The 16040-nt window shown below is 36.4% G+C and overlaps 1 protein-coding gene and 2 non-coding genes across 3 annotated transcripts; all 3 read right to left on the bottom strand.

Moving 5' to 3' along the window:
* Positions 1–1441: 1441 nt before the first annotated feature.
* On the bottom strand, positions 1442–6112 carry fam185a (family with sequence similarity 185 member A). The gene is made up of 8 exons (XM_060885090.1): positions 5652–6112; positions 4408–4517; positions 4225–4317; positions 3994–4132; positions 3214–3255; positions 2785–2874; positions 2328–2459; positions 1442–1681 (listed from the first exon to the last, which is right to left on the bottom strand). Exons 1-8 carry the CDS (start codon positions 6028–6030, stop codon positions 1569–1571), a joined length of 1098 nt encoding a protein of 365 aa, XP_060741073.1. The 5' UTR covers positions 6031–6112; the 3' UTR covers positions 1442–1568.
* A 2492-nt stretch (positions 6113–8604) lies between these two features.
* LOC132856447 (U1 spliceosomal RNA) lies at positions 8605–8768 on the bottom strand. The gene has a single exon (XR_009649432.1). It is a non-coding gene; the product is annotated as a U1 spliceosomal RNA (small nuclear RNA).
* Positions 8769–14072: 5304 nt separating this feature from the next.
* On the bottom strand, positions 14073–14236 carry LOC132856446 (U1 spliceosomal RNA). Its single transcript, XR_009649431.1, has one exon. It is a non-coding gene; the product is annotated as a U1 spliceosomal RNA (small nuclear RNA).
* Between the last annotated feature and the right edge of the window lie 1804 nt (positions 14237–16040).

The raw sequence follows: 16040 nt of genomic DNA, 5'->3' as shown, positions 1-16040 counted from the left end.
AAACACATTAAATTTCATTTTAAGAAGAGCAAAGACTAAAAATTCACATTCACAAGTGCAGTCAGACTCATACTGCTATCTGTACAATTTATCTTGTGATATAAGTCCACCACAAGGCACTGTGGGAATGGAAATAAACACACTTTATACAGAATTTGGTGCAAAATACGGTTTAATAAAGAAATAGGAGGCTGGGCCGCAACTGGGGCTGATCAGGGTGACTGTATGGATAATGGCGGAGTGAAAGGATAGGACTGGAACTGTAGCACAATAATCAGTGGGACTAACCATGGTTAATTAACCAGACTTGGAATCAGAGGCGTCATCGTCACTGGAAGTCAGAGTATTAGGATTACTCTTTGGTTAGGATTAATCATTGCTGGAGGAGATGGAGGAAAGTAGGCCATCTCAGTCCGAGTAGAAGCGTGAGCCACAGTCACAGCTAGCAGGATGTGTGTAGAAAGGAGGAGGAGAAAAGGCAGAGTGTAGAAGTAAGAAGCACCACCAGTGCTGTCATGTTAATAGCTAAGCGTGCCAGAAGATGACATAGTCATCTGGATCAGGATGACTCACGGGAAAAGTGAGACCCAGGTGCAGAGGATGTAAAAGGGCAGACACAATATATGAAGTATAAAAAGTCAATAAAAGTAAAAGTACATCAAGGTTAAAAGCACAAGATTATCAATACACAAAAACAGTTTATATGGTCTACAGTAATCAAAAAGACGGTGCGTGATCCATGGAGGGAACCACACACACAGCTGGTAGAAAATCATGAATAACATAGAAAAGTACTACTTAAACATGATAAGTGTCCAAAATAGTGGAATGGTGCAGAAAGGATGTGCACAGGTCAATGTCTCAAGAAGGAATGCTGGGGAAGGTCCTTAGGAAGTTTTCTTTTATATGGAAAATGGTGGAGGCAAAAATAATTGGAAAGGTAGAGGCCTAAAACTAAAACTAATGGGAATCTAAAAACAAGCAAACCGAAATCAGTGGGAAGTGAAAAAGCTAAACTTGTGCATAATGGGAAATTAAAAAATATGGGAGAAGCATCAATTATATAAATTAAGGGGATTTGTGGGATTAGAACAAATCATTTTGGGATGTCTTGATGAATTGATCTTGGGTTGGTTGCTACCTTTTTTCAATAAACCCTGTTTTTCCACAACACTTGTGAGTATTATTTTTGTGTTTTAATAAGTTAATCAATTAAGAAAAATAAGTGACCGTACACCCAGTGCCGCAGTAAACGCAGCAGCACCATTAACAAGGATCAAATTAGAGAAGCTAATCCACCTACAGTACTTTTGTGAGTTGGGTACACCAGAGCTGAGACACTGGAGCTGAGGCAGCAGTGCCACCTCTGTGCCACCACACATACGTTTTCTTAACATATATGAGGTAAAGCATATTAATAAATAAATTGCATGTCAGAGAGTGTGATATATTTGTGATTTATTTCCTGAAATCTCTATAAACAGCAATAATACACTTTACACATAAAAAAAGCAGAAATAAAATCATACATAATATTGTTTATGTTGAATTTATTGGTGAATCCTCATTCAACTCCCCAGTTTAAGCGTCTCAAACCAGCTTTGGGTCTTGATGTTCACAGCGCCTCTGTCAGCAGTGGCACTAATCCAGCAGTCCTCCTGAGTGCCACCATTCAGTGGCCCTGAACAAAGACCAGTACAATACTGTTACTGTAGTAGCAGACAATGAGTACAATGACTGACATGCATCTAATTTTCCACACATGCTGGTTTATTCTGTTTCCTTTCTTTATTTGCTCTTAGAAGACCCACTTTTTTATTTTTGTGATACAAAAATGTAAACGTCTCAACAAATGACTGCCCTTTGACCCGTGCTTAGCAGCACTGAGCACTAGCATTTACTTCATTGGTCATATTATAGGTTTAGTTCCACAACCAAGAGCCTTTTCTGGACAAAGGACATTGTTATTTACCTTTATACAAGTGGCATTGTGGCATTTGTAAAATATAGTTCACAGAACTAGAAAACCTTTCCAATTGTTGGAAAGGTTTTGGGTTACTGATCAGAAAGTTCACCACCAAGCTGCCACAGTTGAGCAAGGTCATTGCTGACATTGTACTTTGACTGTACCGTCCTGTGATATATGTATATGTGTATGTGACAAAATAAAGCCTTTGATTACACATACATGAGCACACTGTTTGGGTTGATATCAGGTGTTAGTCAACAATAGACAGATTATTGGAAATGTTCTCGTGTTATCACTGTCTGTCACGAGTGTGACCTTGCTTAGTTAGATTCGTGGTTAGTTTAAAGCAGCTACTCACCAGTTAGTACAGTTTTTCCCTCAGATGATTTGATTAGTGTTTTCTGAGCAATCTCTGAACTAGCATCCACTGCCATGCCACACAACCGAACCCAGGCTTTCAAAGTGGACGGCACACGGACGCTCACAGAACCTTAATAGACGTAACAGGGAAAGAGAAAGCTGTTTAGGAAACAAACTAATCTCTGTAATTCTTTACATTATTTTCTTATGTTATTATGCAAAATCATAGATAATAATGAAAAATATTATCGATGCACACTTTCCATTGTACATAGTTTTATGATTCCTTTTTTTTTAAATAATACAGTAATTATGAAGCTTTACATTATACATTCTAAGGTTGCTAGTATCAAATCAGTGTGAGGTTTAAAACCACCTTGTCTAGAAGGAGTTAGCCAATCTAGAAGATAAATTACAGAGCGTTCAATATAATAAATACTGGTGTTTTAAAATACCTTGCTTTGTATGAAGTTCTGCTGTTTGGCTCACATGGGCATCAATGTTTCCAGAATCAGAGCTTGCTGTCAGGACACTGCTAGAGCTATCTGTCAGGATCAGAGAAATGTTCTTTATGACTGTAATGTATTAATCGACGACAGACAGAAAATTAAACATTTTTATTATTCACATATACAACCATAGATGGTATGACATGCATTGAAATGCTTTTTCGGTATAAGAATAGAGTAATATAATTTACCTGTACAGGTATAGAGAATATACAGAATATGAGAATATAGTAACTATCTATATATAAAACTAAATGAATATATTTTAGTGGCAGAACAGTATAACTATTATGATTAAAGTGCAGATGTGTGAAGTTATAATATAATGTATATGCTGTGCAAATCCAGTTGAAGAATTTTCCAGAAAAGACATACCTATGATGATATCTCCTGTGTCACTCTTCACAAATGCTTCACCTGTTTAATAATCAGAGCACACATTTTAAATATATAATTACTACTACTAATATTACTACTAGTAATAATATATAATTACAATTTAATTCAATTAAACAATCAGTCCCTCCAGGAGTATATTTTAGCAAAAATTTAGTTAATTTTATATTTTATTCCATTTGGAATTTTTTTGGGTTGCAGCATGCAGAGTTTTTAATGGAACTGCTTCACAGAATATACAAGATCACAGGATTCTTCTTTTAAATGCTTACTCGTGAATAACACATGTAATTACTTTCTGTAACAGCCATACTCATACTTGCACGTAAATCAATGGGAGCTGTGTCTAATCTCAGTCTCAGCCCAAAAATACAGAACATCTGCAGGAATTTTGAAAAACTGCGAGCTCCTCTGTATACAGTGGAGTTTGCTTGATTTACTCAATAGCACATGATGGACCATGCCATTCAACAACACAGTTCAACAACTAAAGTAGCCCCCAGTTACTACCGAAAGCTCCCGAAGGCTGTCCTATGTTCGAAAACTAACTGAGTGTTACACAGCACCGACATAGACTGCTTTCATAAATGTTACATAAACATCTAACAGGTGACTTTATAGGTCATCCTCCTTATAGATTTTTCTGTGTTGCTGTAACCATTTGTAACCTCAATAAGGTACATGAGACAGAGTTGTTGTTTAGCAATTTCTTGGAAATGGCTTTAAAATGAAACGATCTGGATCACTCTCGTTTCTTACCGTGCACATGCCCAATATGGATTTTCCCTGAACAAGAAGCCACAGCACTGGACTCAGCATACACGGCTTTCACATTTAGTTGACCGTGTTCTGTAGACATATTTATGGACGTGCCCTGGACCTTCTTAATATCGACTCTCTGGAAAATTTAGAAATGATGTCATCATTAAATGCTGAGAATTTGTAAAACACATGTAGAATACAGTATGTTTGAAAGTTTGGGTTCTTTACACTAGGTCCTGCAGTGATTATCTCCACATCTCCATGGATAGTGCCCATACCAGTGATGTTACCTCCGCTAGACTGTACCTGCACTTTGTGACTCTAAAAATCAGAAAATAAGAGCTGTAAATACTACAGATGTAATAAAGTATACTGCATATTTATCTAACATAAAGATTCAAGAAATATTACCTTGACTGACTGAAGGATGCAGTGACCATTTTCTATCTGTACCTGACACAGATCATTTTCCATATTCTGGATCCTTACACTGCCATTTCCACGACTAACAACACAAAGGTCTGCAGACACAAATAAACTTTATACAAATTGACCAGAACTGATGATCTAGAAATAGCAAAATATTTAATAGCAACCATAATTAACTATTAATTAATCATTAATAACAAGGTTATTCTATAGATAATAGCACAGTGGTATAGTGGCAAATGTAGCATTATTCCTGGAGCACTTGTTACTGCCTGTGTGACCTTTCGCAGGTTTGCCTGTGCGTTCTCTGGTTTCCTCCCATCTCCCAAAACAGTTTGTAGGTACACAAGTGACTTTAAAGAAACTAGCCTATACACGCTGTTGTGGAAGTTTGAGTTTTGAGAGATTTAAAGTATGAAGTACACTGGTAGTAAACGGGCAAGAGTAAAAAAGGTTCATGATTTATTTATACTGCTGCTGAGCAGTGTGCTCCTCCTGTAGCATTAGAGACGAAGGGCCCCGATCATTGATTACATCAAGATTTTTTAGACAGTATTCAAACAAAGAATACATGTAAAAGCAAAACATCATCAATCATTGGCTTAAATGCACACCTGATCTCATCTCCTGATCAAGCTAATCTTGTCCTACCAAGGTCTACTAGAAAGTCTACTAGAAGCTGTTTATGAGCCTAAGTCCAGTCACAATAACTACCAGTCACAAATATAAAAGGACAACGCCTTACAAACATCTCTAGAGTAAAGATTTCCACCACAACGCTCAGAAACAAAGTTTACTTTTTCTAGTCTTTAGTGTGATACCATCAATCTTTGCAGCTTTAGTATAAGGATTTTACTTTCAGAGCATGTGGTGTACGTTTAATTAGTTTATTATATATAGTGGTCCGTGCAAGCTAAATGTGTCAATTATTTTGAAAGGGTTCCAGGTAAATATACACACTAACAAAACAAAAAATAGTCCTCCTTAATGATTCCACCCAAAAGAAACATACTTTATTTCTGAATGTAGGTGTGCATGTTTGTGTGTCTCATTCAGAGAGGATTCGGTGTTCCTCCTAGATCCAGTAGAACCTTGACTATTTAATGAATGCATGAATAAATGAATAAATTAATGAATATTCATAAGGATCAACTCGAAAAAGGGATTTATCCTAATAATACACCACATCTCGTAGACATAGTATAAGAATCGTAGAATCCACACACCACTATTAATGGGAGATGTGATATCTATCAACAGATTATTGTTGACAGCCTGGTCGCTGATGACTTTTAGCTCCTTGTTTTGTTTATTATAATGAACCTGAAGTGCCTCGTGGGCCGTGACGTCATCACCGCTGCGCCCACGTACAGCAACAAACACTCGGTCCGCTCCAGGACACGTGTGTGCATCCAGGGGCTGTACTGAGACATTACAGTGCACATTGACACTAATTTTAATAAAAGGACTGACTGTGAAAGTCCACTGTTTCAATGGATCCAGAGCGGCATCCGAAAAACACCGAAACACCCGAAAAACACGAGATCTTAAACATTCTCGAGGATGTTTCAAACTGGTAATTCCGTAAAACAAACCGCGTCTCATTATCAAACGTTGAGTAGCACTTCTAAACTTGTGGTGAGGTATTAATAATCCGTTTGTAAACACACGGCGGCGTCTCCCATTTCACGACCTTCAGCTGATACGAAACGCGCATGCGCCGCGTTACGTAGCAACGATGCCGCTTGATCTTTACCGCGCATGCGTTAACGCTTTAAAGCAATCTCGAGTTTCGAATTTGTTGTGTGCATAAAGAACGCTTTTAAAAAGTTGTATAAAGTTCAATTCTTATGATATAATCTGTGCAGTCATATAGTGGGAGATATTTGACATTATTCAATGCTCTAAATTAATAAATAAAATTATATGGAAGGTTAAAATAAGGAAAAAGCAGGTACAGAATCAGAGAAGGATATTAGTACAGTACTAATAAAACCCTGTTAATACAGTGATACTGCTAATGTGTTGTTGTTTTTTGTGTATAATTTTGAGTATTATGGCTTCACATAAAATATTCATTTGACTAAATTTTGGGTGGTTCATCCAGGGTTTGTGAGCACATGTTTTTTCATCCACAAGAGCATTCACATGCGAACATTAACACAATCATCACCCTGAAAAAGCACTGTCTTTAGAAAGTGATATTTTAGATTTCTTGCTTTAAAGATTATGTTTAGTAAAAGACGATTAACACAATATGATGGAAATCAAAGTTAATTTGCAACCCAAGAGTTTTTTGATTCATTTCATCTTCCGTTATGGGCAACAGCACCCGAAGACCTGCTGTGGAGTGAAGATGGAATACTCAAGAAGAGGTTTAAAGTACTGCTTTTCCTAGTTTTAAATGCTTCACTGTAACTTGCCTCATAGTATTTTTCTTTAACACACTTCCAAAAAAGTGCTAAATTTGTATGCAGAATTGCAGAGTTTAAATTTAAATGTATAAATAAATATAAAACTAATAAGACTTACTTTAAAATTAAAAGAAAACTGTTAAATTGTAAGTATGGTCATTAACCTTTATATGTCTTTTAAGTAGTCTGTGTGTTTGTCCATGGAGTAAAATAATTATGTGACCTGCATTAAGCTCTGAACTTAACCACACTGAACACGTTTAGGATGAACTGAAACACTGACTAAGCCTCAGGCCTCATGACCTGACATCAGTGTCTGATCTTGTAGCTCTTGTAATGCTCTTAAAGATGAATGAACACAAATCCCCCACAGACACTCCAAAATCTAGTGGAAAGCTTTCCCAGAAGAGTGGGGTCTATTTTAACAGAAAAGAGGACTAAATCTGGACTAGGATGTTCAAAACGCAAATATGAGTGTGCATGTTTGGTGTCGTCAAACCTTCTAACATATAATTAGCAAAAGACTTCAGAGTTGACCCCTCAAACCTGACCTCTCGTTTATACTATATACATTATATTTAGCCTGGTTGGTAGCTAGCTTGGCCCTGTTAAGTGAATGTATTAAAAATGATTATTTAATGACTAATTTTTACTATCAGTTGTATTCCATGTCAAGTTCTGGTAAGTCGTCTGAGATATAGACTTGTAGCTCAACAATGTTTACAAAAACGCAGGACAAATCTTTGTGCATTGTGTTTTTCAAAACAGCACAAAACTTTACAATATTATATATAATACGCCCTGTATTCCAGTTATAATTCCGTTAATTTACAAAAATAACAGCTGTTTTTTTTCTTTTCTTCCCTTCTAAGAGACATTAAATCTCCTTACATTGCATAATTACCCCCCCCCCCCTTCAATATCTAATATAATTCTAACTTTATATTGCAGACTTTTTGAGACAAATTAATTTAATAAACATTTTTACAAAGTTTACATTGAGTGTAGAGAGTTTTTCCGCTCTGTGATTGGTCGAGAGTCTACAGTCACCAGTAGACCCGGACTGTAAACTACCAATCACAAAGCACGTATGCAAATCTTCCCCAAACGACTGTAAGAGCAACAGATTGTTGTTGTTGTTGCACTGTTACAAACTTTGATTTCATATATGGTTAAATTAAATAGAATTACATTTTACCGCTCACCATTTTAAAGGTATTGTTTGTGATTTTTTTTATATATATATAATTGCAACAGACAGGGTGCCAAATCTTCTGAATGCAAGTGGATATAGATATTTAAGTAAGTGCGATAAAAGTGCTCAAAATGATCCTGTTCTTAGCACCTTATGGTGAGTACTAATAACTCACATCACTAGGTAAGGACTTAACTATAGTACAACAATGTCATCAGATATAAATGTAAAGTAATAACTAGGAACACAAAGCATTCTCACGCAAAAACACAACTGATAAATATTAAGAAATAAAATTGATAAATAAAACTTCATTATAAAGATCCCATGCAGTTACTGAAGCTTTCCCAAATAAAGACAATATACTTAATTTCACTTAAACATGAGATCAACTAGAAAAGGATCATATAAGTAACAACTAGATTTAGAACATTTGTGTCTCTTTACAATGTTATCGCTAACGTGTTCTGCAAGTGAAATATTAATAGTTTACACAGATCACGTTAAAACAGACATAAGCTGCTTAAACAAAAACAATAAAATTGAATCTATCTTTAACACTGTAGATATCAGGGGAGAGCGCGGACGCAGTCCCCCACTACCATAAATTATGCAGTTGAGATTCCCACATTTGGGGAATTCACAAAGGTCAACACAGCCTGAGTGCAATGGCTGAGTCTCGCCTTGAGTGAACCACCTTCTTGATCATGGTGTCTCTCCTGCCAGGTAAGTATGAATTACACCTCCAACAGCTAGAGACTACACCACCGAACACACCGTTTACCATCACGGTAAAGAACAGTGCTATAATCGTTACATAAACATCTGGTACTAAAACACTGCAGTTTACACATACTGCAAAAATAACGTTAGATTTATTACATATAAAGTCGTGTGGTTGACTAGTTACTAAGAAACCAAACAGTTTAACATTACCCATGATGCAATGCTACTGAATACGTAATGAGATCCACAATGTTCAGGAAAATGTGTGTTTAATCGGCACACGTACACTTTACACTAAAATTATTCAGTCCAGAAAAAAAGGCCAAACGTTATACAGTAAGCAGAATATACAAATATACAAATTTTAAACAGTTTTATTGATGTTTTCAAAGCCTTTATATTTCGCTCCGCCCACTTGGTTTGCAGTTTAGGTGGCCAGTTAGATCAAAGATAAACTTCTCTAGAAGAAATCTCGCTTTCGTTCATATTAGAGCATAAATAAAAGACTGGACAGGACAGCTGCTTTAAACTTGTGATTACAAGTGGATCTATAATCTATAAACACAAGTTACACCTAGTTTCTGCGGTGATTTGTGAATATAGAGAGGTTAAAAACATCACAAATAAAATACAGAGCTTCAGTTATAAACCACGTAGTGAGAATGAACATGTGTCTGTTCTACATGATTTGGAAATCAGATAAATATAATGTTCCCTTAACAGTAGAGAGAGAGCTGTTCCTTTAAGTGTTCCTTAATACAGTATAATAAATAATAATTGTGGAAATATATTGTTAATGCTGAAATTAGCAGAGAAAATGGCGATTTAAATGTTCCTTAATACCAAAACATAGGGGAAACTATAATGAATTCACAAACCGACCAATCAGAGACGAGAATACAAAAAACTCTACACTACAATCTCAAACTGGGTTAGAAAGTAGTTTTCAAAACAAACATTAAAACCGGATTACAATAATTAAATTGTAACAGCTAACACGTAGCAAAACAAATGTGGAGAATAAATAAAAAAAATACATTATACTCGAATTATGTAACACTGCCTCTCAGTGGTCACATGTGTTATTGCAGAAGGAAACATCTCGGGTAAGGTGGGGAAAGGGAAAGACCAAAATTATTAACATATTCTTTTAACTCGGTGTTAAACCTTTTACCAGGTTTTCTTGGTGAAAACAAGATTAATTATGGACACTAATTTTTAAAACAGGCAAATTAAACACAATAACAAGTCTATGCAAGTTTTCCAAAAATATTAAATTGATTTATAGTAAATTATCTAGAAAATGCTGAATTATTATTATTATTATTATTATTATTATTATTATTATTATTATTATTATTATTATATATATATTTTTTTTACCCATAAACTCGATTCAAAGTCACTAAAACATGAACAACGTTATTACCAGACCCAAATTTACTAAATTTACATCTAAATGACAATCTTGTGCCAGCATCCCAAATTCCTCTGAGGATAAAATTAGAAAAATATAAAAATTAATATATAGATAAAAAAACATTTCTAATCATAGAAACAATATCTGTTTTATTGTTTGTCTCTTACTATTAACGTGTAAAAGAGATGAGAGATTGAAAACGAGCTTCAAATACTCTGCTTATTTATTCTGGCATTCGAAATTTAGGAAAATTGCATTTCACCTACTGCTTATCAACAATCAGCTCAGCAGCAGCGCCCCCTAGGGGTCTAATTCAATAGAGCAGGACAAATAAGTAAAGCCCTCATGATGACATGTCCATCGTGTTTTTAAAATAAGTACAATAAATTAATACACAGGCTCACAATGCTGGTCACCACTTCAAGTCAGATGGCAGCTCTTTATTAAACAATAGATTAAACAATAAATGCATTGTATACCCACTAATGTCAGTGCTTATTATTAAATATGAAGTGTATTTCACAGGCATTTAAAAGCAGTTCTACTGAAATTTCTGTCCAACACTGGTTACTCTGAAGGAGATGAGACGAGTGGTAATAAATCCAGGTTTGGGATCAGTTTGATCAGTAACTGTAAAGGTGGGGCTATTTGACCTTGCCCATACTCAACCAGCAAATTTCATTGGAAACAATTTAAAAATGCATTGATATAATTGAGCATTTTATTTTAATAGAATTTAATGTAATATTTTTGGCTGAAGTATATGTCTGTGAGTCTGAAGTATCTAGTGGGGCATGGCCCACTTCTGCACATCTCTGTGCACAGCCATGGATCCAAATTCTGCTGTACTGTAGCTAAACTCTGTTACTGGAGTCTGCACTAGCACATTTGAATATACTTTGTGATTAATTGATTTACATTATATCATATTTAACCTGTTGTTTGCAGCTTCACAGTGCCTCTTGTCTACTTTACCCAAATTTATAATTGTTTTATGGCTTTATTTTTCTATCATTGGTATTCATTGTTAGGTAAAGGCTACAGGCTCAATTTTGAACTGGGACTTCATCAATGTGCAGGAAAATATTGGACAAATAGCAGTTTTATATTTTTCAACAAGGCACAACACATGGTAGCAGTCATGTCAGATGTTGAAACGTTTGCTCAACGTCTTCAAGATAGAAGTCATTTGCTTGAAATTCTGTTCCTGCAACACATATCTGAAACACAGCACGGTTTAATCGTAATCTGTATGTCGGAGTTAAATCTAAAATTGAATCCAATCAATTTTGGTGACTTCACTGGTCACAATGTCGTGCGCTATTTCAATTCTAATTTCTTGTGGTTTATGTAATCATATACGTTATAATAGAGTGCAATAGAATAGAGGTCACTTTATTTCTTCTCTTCACATAGATGCACAAAAAACCTAACCATTTTAAAACATTACAGTTTGTACAGTTTTCATTACTTTCGTACACTCTGTAATGTTTTAAAATGGTTAGTTTTTTTGTGCATCTGTGTGAAGAGAAGAAATAAAGTGACCTCTATTCTATTGTACACCAATTTCAGTTAGTTTTAAAACAAATCATATTTATTTACTTTTTTAAAGGATTCTTTGCAATTTTTTTGAAATATTTGCAATTTGTCTTTTTTATTTTGATTCAGTCAGATATAATAATCCTCTTTCTTAGTTGCATCTCATTGTATAATTTGTAAATACTTTCAGTGTTTATCACTCTTCAATCTTAATCATGTTCTTACTACTTTGTATTGCTGTGTTATTTTTCCACGTGTTCCCCATTTTATGCCCCTCCAATAAATGAATTTTATTTAATATAATTGTATATTTCTTTATTAATAAACAGTGACAAAAATACTTTATATACTATCAGTAAGGCCTGCTGTTTAGGAAAAGTTAATGTATTTTATGATTTCCCAGTCTTTAATAAACAAACCTAAAACAAATTTGACTGATATAAAATATCACTATAATTTATATATAATTTATATATAAGAAAATCACTCTGGACCCCTCACATCCAGCACACTTACTCTTTGAACTGTTGCCATGTGGCCGACGCTACAGAGCCCTGAGCACCAAAACGACCAGATATAGGAACAGTTTCTTCCCTCAGGCAATCCATCTGATGAACACTTAACATACATCTGATGAACACCTAACATACACAGAACAAACGCTATTCTTACATTGTCTACAAGTACGCATTTATATTTTATTTTTGCACATCTATATTTGTATTTGCACGTCTTTACTTCAATTTGCACATACAACTGTCTATTATTTATGTGTACATTTCTTTATTTCATTGCCTATATGTTTACACTGTGGAGCTCCTGTACTAGAAAAAATTCCTCGTATGTGAAAACATACTTGGCAATAAAGACCTTTCTGATTCTGATTCTGATTCACTAAGTTGACCAAGACACATTGATGCTTGTGGGAAGCATCTAACAGACGAGCTACTGTATCTAAAACTGCTGAAGTTAATGCTGGTTTAGATGGTAAGGTGTCAGAATACACAGTGCATTGCAGTTTGTTGTAGCATTGCAGTGCATTGTGTATGGGGCTGCACAGCTGCAGACCCATCAGGGTGCCTATGCTGATCCCTGTCCACTGCCGAAAGCACCAACAATGTGCACAGTGAGCATGAGAACTGGACCACGGAGCAATGAAAGAAGTGGCCTGGTCTGATGGATCACAGTTTTTCAGAAATAGTTTGAGGAACACAACGAGTTTAAGGTGTTGACTTGGCCTCCAAATTTAAGCATCTGTGGGAGGTGCTGAACAAACAAGTCCGATCCCTGGAGGCCCCACCTTCTAACTTACAGGACTTAAAGGATCTGCTGCCAACATCCTGGTGCCCGAAACCAAAAAACACCTTCATGGTTATGCCTGATCTGTGTATATTCATTCATTCATTCATTCATTCATTCATTCATTCATTAATCTTCTACCGCTTATCCGAACTACCTCGGGTCATGGGGAGCCTGTGCCTATCTCAGGCGTCATCGGGCATCAAGGCAGGATACACCCTGGACGGAGTGCCAACCCATCACAGGGCACACACACACTCTCATTCACTCACGCAATCACACACTAGGGACAATTTTCCAGAGATGCCAGTCAACCTACCATGCATGTCTTTGGACCGGGGGAGGAAACCGGAGTACCCGGAGGAAACCCCCGAGGCACGGGGAGAACATGCAAACTCCACACACACAAGGCGGAGGCGGGAATCGAACCCCCAACCCTGGAGGTGTGAGGCGAACGTGCTAACCACTAAGCCACCGTGCCCCCTATGTGTGTATATTGTTTTGTTAAAAAATGTATGTATTGTAAAACAATCTGGGTATCAGGCCTCGCTGATAATATATAAAGTATTTGTGTCTCTTGGTGTTTGTGTCTCTTGGTGTTAATGGAAAATTATTTATTGGAGGAGCATAAAATGGGGAACACATAAGGAAATTATAAACATATCGGAGTAACTGGGGTAAGCACGTGCACGCATTCACACGCAAAAGTGAACGTATGTTAACAGAAATGAAGCCTTTATTAGAAAAATTATTGGGTTCATTATTTACAACATTTATGTTTCTTGTACATGTTTTGCACGTCCTTGATAAACGCAAACGAGTTGACAGCTGTTGCGAAAATCAGTAACACAAGACGCTTCCCGCAAGTACAGTTTTAGTAATTTTCGGATCGCGGGACAAAGCAGATGCACTTTAAACCGACTTATCAATCAACGAATCTCCCACTTAAACTCCGCATATTTTAATGTTAATTATCACTTAAGGGAAACACGATAAAAAAAAACTACTTAACTAAACATAATAAAAGTGAATCTATCTTTAATACTGTAGATATCAGGGGAGAGCGCGGACGCAGTCCCCCACTACCATAAATTATGCAGTTGAGATTCCCACATTTGGGGAATTCACAAAGGTCAACACAGCCTGAGTGCAATGGCTGAGTCTCGCCTTGAGTGAACCACCTTCTTGATCATGGTGTCTCTCCTGCCAGGTAAGTATGAATTACACCTCCAACAGCTAGAGACTACACCACCGAACACACCGTTTACCATCACGGTAAAGAACAGTGCTATAATCGTTACATAAACATCTGGTACTAAAACACTGCAGTTTACACATACTGCAAAAATAACGTTAGATTTATTACATATAAAGTCGTGTGGTTGACTAGTTACTAAGAAACCAAACAGTTTAACATTACCCATGATGCAATGCTACTGAATACGTAATGAGATCCACAATGTTCAGGAAAATGTGTGTTTAATCGGTACACGTACACTTTACACTAAAATTATTCAGTCCAGAAAAAAAGGCCAAACGTTATAAAGTAAGCAGAAGGAAAAGACAAATATTTAACAGTTTTATTAATGTTTTCAAAGCCTTTTTATTTCGCCCCGCCCACTCGGTTTGCAGGTTAGGTGAATTTCGCGAAACCCTGAAAGCCTGCAGAACTCACCCAAGCGCAAAGCGGATTGGCTCCGTCTCCATAGCAACGGATTCTTAGGCTCACGGGTCATGCGGGCGTCCGCATTTGCGATCATAGATATCTATCATAGATATATGCCATAGATGTCGTCTTGGGATCCGAAAAATGCGTCAAAACCGCCGCCATCTTTGTACAGGGCTCTTGTACTTCTAATACAGCTGTGTCCAATCTTATCCACAAAGGGCCGGTGTGGGTGCAGGTTTTCATTCCATCCAAGCAGAAGCTACACCACCGAAGATTCCACCTGTTTAATCAGTTGTTCTTGGTTTTTAGTATAGACTCTGGTGTGGCTTCTGCTTGGTTGGAATGAAAACCTGCACCCACACCGGCCCTTTGTGGATAAGATTGGACACCACTGTTCTAATACATGCACGATGCCGGACTTTTGTTCTGCGTTTGGTTGTTCAAACGAAAGAAATATAAAAACCAGATAGCAAGGGATTACATTTCACAGGCGAGAATGTGTTTTATGATATTGAATGTTACGACATTATATTTCTGGTTACGTTGGTTTGTTTCAGTCCTTGGTTAACGACCGCAGCTAATCCATGCTAGTTACCCATTAGTTTTTGACAGTTAAGAAAACCGACAATGTTTGTAGATTCCGAAGCTCTTAATAAGGACATTAAAAATTGACCCATGCCATTTTATTTTTATTTTTTTTTTGCTTAAATGTAAAAAGACACAACTTTATGTAAGTTTTGTAAGATTCCCTTATCTGTCAAACATATTTTATTAGATTGTCCTGGACTTAACACAAGCAGAATCCTATTTTATCAAGTTACTTCACTTAAGGACATATTTAATGACATGCCTGAAAAGGGTTTGGAGAACACCATGTCGCAAAGGTTCATACTCTGCAACTGCAGAGCAAAAGTGTCAGGAAGAAACTGTAAGGTCGTGTTGTTGCAGGGATACTATATAAACCAATACAAATACACCAATACAGTTTAAATGTTTAAATTAACATGTATAGTCACACCATTGTAGCAGTGTTACATGCAGTAGGCTATAAGGTAAGTAGCGATTGTTCATTTGAAGTTTACTCAAGTGGAAGAATGTAAGTAATAAACTTACACCTACTATCACTATGCATTATATTGTGAAAAAGTAGATTATCTTAATATCAAAACTTTAAATCTCTGGACTTAATGATAAATACATGTCTGACCGTTGGAATGAACCAAAAAAACTAGAAAATCGCATTCATGACGATTTATGGTGATTTTACGTCTGTCTACATTGACGCTGATGCATTAAGAGGAGGGGGTCCCCTGTACCAAGATGGCGGCTCAGTTGACGCATTCGTTCCAACGT

The sequence above is a fragment of the Tachysurus vachellii genome, chromosome 13 (genome assembly GCF_030014155.1).
Source record: "Tachysurus vachellii isolate PV-2020 chromosome 13, HZAU_Pvac_v1, whole genome shotgun sequence".
Taxonomy (NCBI): domain Eukaryota; kingdom Metazoa; phylum Chordata; class Actinopteri; order Siluriformes; family Bagridae; genus Tachysurus; species Tachysurus vachellii.
Note: the sequence above shows the minus strand (reverse complement) of the source record. Positions and strands in the feature narration are given on the sequence as shown.